General features: G+C 39.0%; 1 protein-coding gene across 2 annotated transcripts in view; it reads right to left on the minus strand.

Moving 5' to 3' along the window:
* anks6 (ankyrin repeat and sterile alpha motif domain containing 6) overlaps positions 1-4976 on the minus strand; it is a 17518-nt gene that overhangs the window by 11174 nt on the left and 1368 nt on the right. For both annotated transcript variants that reach the window (XM_015374957.1, XM_015374956.1), the window contains exons 2-6: positions 3685-3903; positions 3388-3595; positions 3166-3316; positions 856-900; positions 539-743 (exon numbers count right to left, since the gene is read on the minus strand). In XM_015374957.1, coding sequence (XP_015230443.1) covers positions 539-743; positions 856-900; positions 3166-3316; positions 3388-3595; positions 3685-3903 — 828 coding nt within the window. The remainder of the gene's footprint in view (positions 1-538; positions 744-855; positions 901-3165; positions 3317-3387; positions 3596-3684; positions 3904-4976) is intronic.

The following is a 4976-nucleotide window of genomic DNA, read 5'->3' on the forward strand; positions in this document are numbered from 1 at the left end:
TAAGAGAGAATTCTGAGATTAAAGTCAGAATTCTGAGATTAAAGACAGAATTCTGAGAAAAAAGTCAGAATTCTGAGATTTAAGAGAGAATTCTGAGATTAAAGTCAGAATTCTGAGATTAAAGTCAGAATTCTGAGAAAAAAGTCAGAATTCTGAGATTAAAGACAGAATTCTTAGAAAAAAACTCAGAATTCTGAGAAAGAAGTCAGAATTCTGACTTTTTTTCCCCATGTTAAACTGAAATAAAATTAAAAAATCAGTTAACTTTTTTTTTTTCTTTCAGTGGCACTAATCCTCTTCCAATGGGCTCTTGCGCGCTATCGCACACATTCAATAAGCGTTCCCTATCAGGAGCGGGGGCAGGATTGTGAATAAACATTTTTTTTGCAAGTAGAGAGGACGAGTCTTTTCAAAAATCTTTCTCTATACTTTAAATTATATAACATAAAACCTGCATCTACCAAATGGTTTATTTAAAAAAAATTTTTTTAGGCCAGAAATCTGCAATCGGTGCCCCCGCCGCCAACCTCCTGCTTACCCGTGATACGTCGCTTGCATTAACGCGGTCCAGCCGTGAACAGAGTCTTGTTTGTCCACGTCGGCTTTCTTCTCCACCATCAGCTGCACCACCTCCAACTGCCCGCTCACCGCCGCCATCATGAGGGGCGACGCTCCATCCTGATTGGATGAATTCACCTGAGCCGGATCCTCCTCCAAAATGTCTTTCACAAGCTGGGAATTTCCTGTTAGAAATGCGACAAATCTCACATTTAAAAATGCATAAGCAAACTTTAAAGGAATAAAAAAAAACACACAAAAACTAAATTTTGGTGTGCTTTGATGGAGTGAGCTCACCCAGTTTGAGAGCACTGAACACGTCTGGCCTTTTCCTCTCATCGTCTGTAAAAGAAAAGAGTAAAGCTGAGAGCAGAGCAGATTTCTCGTCTAGAAAAACACAGACCTGCTTGGCGACACTCCACATAGCTCAGCCATCGGGGGGGTTGTGTACACATATTCCGATTACAGCAGAGTTCATCGCTTAGGAAAATACGGACAAAACTACCAGAGTAGTGAAAGAGAAACAGGAAAGTGACTAAAGAAAATAACTATAAAGAGCTGAAGGCTGATCCATGGCCTTAGTGTCAGTAAACGAAGCTAAAAAGCTGTTAAAGATCACAGGCTGTAATGATCCGCTGTAAAGCTACCGTTAACCGCCCTGCACTGTCACAGAAACAAAGAGGTGGGAAGGAAGGCTTCCTCTGCTGTTTTAAACCTTCAGGGTGGTAAATGTTTAAGGAAAATTCCAACACTGCAAACTATGGCCGCAAATAACGATGAATCTGTCGATTATTTTTTCAATGAATTGTTTAAATTAGATGGCAAAAAGATCCTTAAAGAAGACTTTTTACGAAATTAAACCAATCAAAAGTTTGTTTGTTTTTTATCTTAAATGCAAAATGTTTACATTTTTTTTTTTTGCAAATTTGGCATAATTGCTTTTCTCTGACAGCTAAAGGCATGTTTTAGACTTTCTATACTCCAGTTTATGATTAATTAATTATATAAGTTGACAATAGTAGATTAATCAGGACTAATCCGATTAATTGTTTCATCCTTAATGCAAACTATTTAAATCTGTGTCAATTTTTCTTAAAATAAATGGATTTCTTTTTAATTAAGCAGGTAAGTGAGACACTGCCAATGGAATAAAACAACTTACATTTAAAATAAGAAGCAAAGAATTGCATTGTCTTATTTAAAGTGCATAATATCTAAGTATTTTATTTAAGACTAAAAATAATCATTCCATTAGCAGATCATCTTATTAACTTAGTCAAATTAAGGATAAATAAACTTATAAGAACTTCTTACTTATTTTTAGATATTTTTTGCAGTAACCCAGTCAGAAATTAATGCTTTATTCTAAGATAACAGCTTATATTTTCTTTTTTTGTCCACATATTCACCCCTTAAATGTTCTCCTATTGGGTAAGTTAAAACCGTTTAAAGGAATAGTACACCCAAAACATGATTAGCCTTCATTTTCTACTCACCCCCATGCTGAACAACACTCTGGAGTACTTTTTTGATATCTCAAATGCATCTGGAGATCTGGGAGGCTTCTTGCTGTCTGCTGACATTCAAATAATGGAGGTCTATGGTGCCCGAGACAGAAAGGTCCATAAAAGTCCACAAAAAACGTGTCAATATTCCTCCATACTGCTCGTCCCATGTATTCCAAGTGTCCTGAGTGGGTAGCGTCCATAATTTACTCGAAACTAAGTCATTTAGAATGTTTTTAGAGCATAAACAGTAGTGTGTAGGATTTCCTAAAAGCGCGTTCTACGGAAACCGTGGCAGACCAAACCAGATGAAAGTGCGCATTCAGCTCGGCAAAGAACTCATGCTCTTCCTCAACACTGAAGTCCTCAGACATTTTTCTTTCGTTGTTTCTTTCTTTGCACAGGTAAACAGCACATTTCTTCTTCTACGCTTGCATTATTGGCAGAGCAGACGCTGAATGTGCACTTTCGTCTGGTTTGGTCTGCCGCAGTTTCCGTAGGCTCGTGAACGCGCTTTTAGGAAATCCTATAAACTACTGTTTATGCTCTAAAAACATTCTAAATTACTTTGTTTCGAGTAAATTCTGGATGCTACCCACTCAGGACACTTGGAATACATTGGACGAGCAGTATAGAGGAATATTGACACGTTTTTTGTGGACTTTTATGGACCTTTCTGCCTCGGTCACCATAGACCTCCATTATTTGAATGTCAGCAGACAGCAAGAAGCCTCCCAGATCTCCAGATGCATTTGAGATATCAAAAAAGTACTCCAGAGTGTTGTTCAGCATGGGGGTGAGTAGAAAATGAAGGCTAATCATGTTTTGGGTGTACTACTGTATTCCTTTAACATGGATGTTGCCACATTGTTGTAACCAACAATTGCAAAGTTGAAAAAAACATCTTACAAATTTGGTGCAGCTTTATATTAAAACAGAATTTTGCTGCAAGTCTTTCTTGTGCATATTCTAGTTTGCTATGAGCTCAATCAGAGTGGATGGAGAAAATCTGTGAGCACCAAAAGAATATCTAAAAGAATAAAAAGCATCGCTATTAAAGGGGTGTGAATACTTTTGTTGTGCGATATTAGTGAAGCTGTACCTGTCTGAGGTCTGACGGTGGTAATGGGGTCCAGATAAGCCTTGATGTCTCTCTGTTTCATCTGCATGGCAAGTTCAAAAGCCGTCTTGGACAGAACGTTGACCCGGTCGGGGTCGGCACCCCGCTCCACCAGCTGCTGGGCCACCACCTCCTTCAGAACATGTTAGACAAGTCAGATACCAGGAGTGAAACAAAGGGACGGGAATAACCAATCAAACTCACCTTCCCGCTAAGCGTGGCCGCCATCAGCGGTCCCCAGCCGGTGGTCTTCTGAGAAAAGTTGACATCAGAGCCCCACTCTAGCAGGAGGCGGACAGTGGCCTCGTGACCATGCTGGGACGCCACCATCAGGGCAGTGATGTCCATGAAATCCCTGCCTCCTCCTGCTCCCCCTGGACAGCCCTCAGCAGGTCCAAATCCAGAGACGCTGCTGGAAAACACACACAGCCAAATCAGAGAGCGCTCACAGAGCGCCGCCTGTCATTCCCTTGCGTCAGCCGCCGCCGACAGTCAAACTACCTGCAGCTGTTGTTGTTGTTGCCATTGGAGATGGCCTCTGCAGCTAGGGCCAGGTGATCGAAGTCATCGACGTAGGCCCCGCTCTCCAGGAGCAGCTTGACCACATGGACGTGGCCCCCACGGGCCGCCATGGAGAGGACGCTGGCGCCTAACCTGTTGCGGCCATTTATCTCCGCCCCGTTCTCCAGGAGGATGTGAGCAACAGTCAGGTGGCCGAACCTACAGGAAGAACGCAAAGTTTTTTAACTGTGGTGTTTTTTTGTTAAAATTGACTTTATTACTGAAACTCCTTAAAACAGATTGAACAAAAATTATATATAAAAAACAATGAAAAAGGAACAAATTGTAAAAAAATAACACTGTAGTGCAATATAAATTAAAACAAAAAAATAACCTAAATTGTCTAAAACGTCACCATAAAGTACAGCTAAACTTTATAATAAAAAAAAGCTAAATAAGAAGCATTTCTGATAGTTAATAACAAATTGTGATTCGTAAACATTACTTTGAAGTTTTAATAGTTTTTTTTTCCAGGCCAATGCCAATACTGATTATTTTGATATCTATGACACAATAACAACAAACACTACACAAGACAGAAACATTCATAAAAAACCTAAACTTAAACAATGAATGTTAAATGGAGGTTAAATGGATACTTTAGTAAAAATGCATTTAGGCATCTCCGTTGATGAGGCTATAAAAAAAGAACTGTTTATATGTTGTTATCAGGCTCTTTAGGGAATGTAACTTTTATCCTAAAAAAAATTATTTTTTAGGTAAGAATAGAAGTCTAGATAAGACGATTAGGGCTACTGAAAAAAAAAAAAGTTAACAGATTTTTTTATATTATTTCAGTTTAATATGAGGAAAAAAGGTCCGAATTCTGACTTTAATCTCAGAATTATGACTTTTTTTCTCGGAATTCTGACTTTAATTTCAGATTTTTTTCTTTTTTTTTTATGTAGACGGGCACCATGAAAGAAGAGATGTGGGAGCACTCTGCTTCACTGACAAATATTTGTTTGTTGTTTGGGAGGTCCAGTAACACATTGGTGGAAAAAATTAGGACACTTTTTACGTGCATAAGGCGTCCCCCGGTGATGCTATTTCATTAATGGAAGAGCAGAAGGTGATTAAAACAAGAGAGCTTGTCTCTAAAACAGACATGGCTATAGCCTAATGCTAACATGTTTGTTGGCTGTGAGAATTCAGTCAGAATTCTGAGAAAAAGTCAGAATTGTAAGATTAAAATCAGAATTCCGAGATTAAAGTCCGAATTCTGAGAAAGG

This window comes from Cyprinodon variegatus, unplaced genomic scaffold, assembly GCF_000732505.1.
Source record: "Cyprinodon variegatus isolate N-32 unplaced genomic scaffold, C_variegatus-1.0 Scaffold111, whole genome shotgun sequence".
Classification (NCBI taxonomy): Eukaryota; Metazoa; Chordata; class Actinopteri; order Cyprinodontiformes; family Cyprinodontidae; genus Cyprinodon; species Cyprinodon variegatus.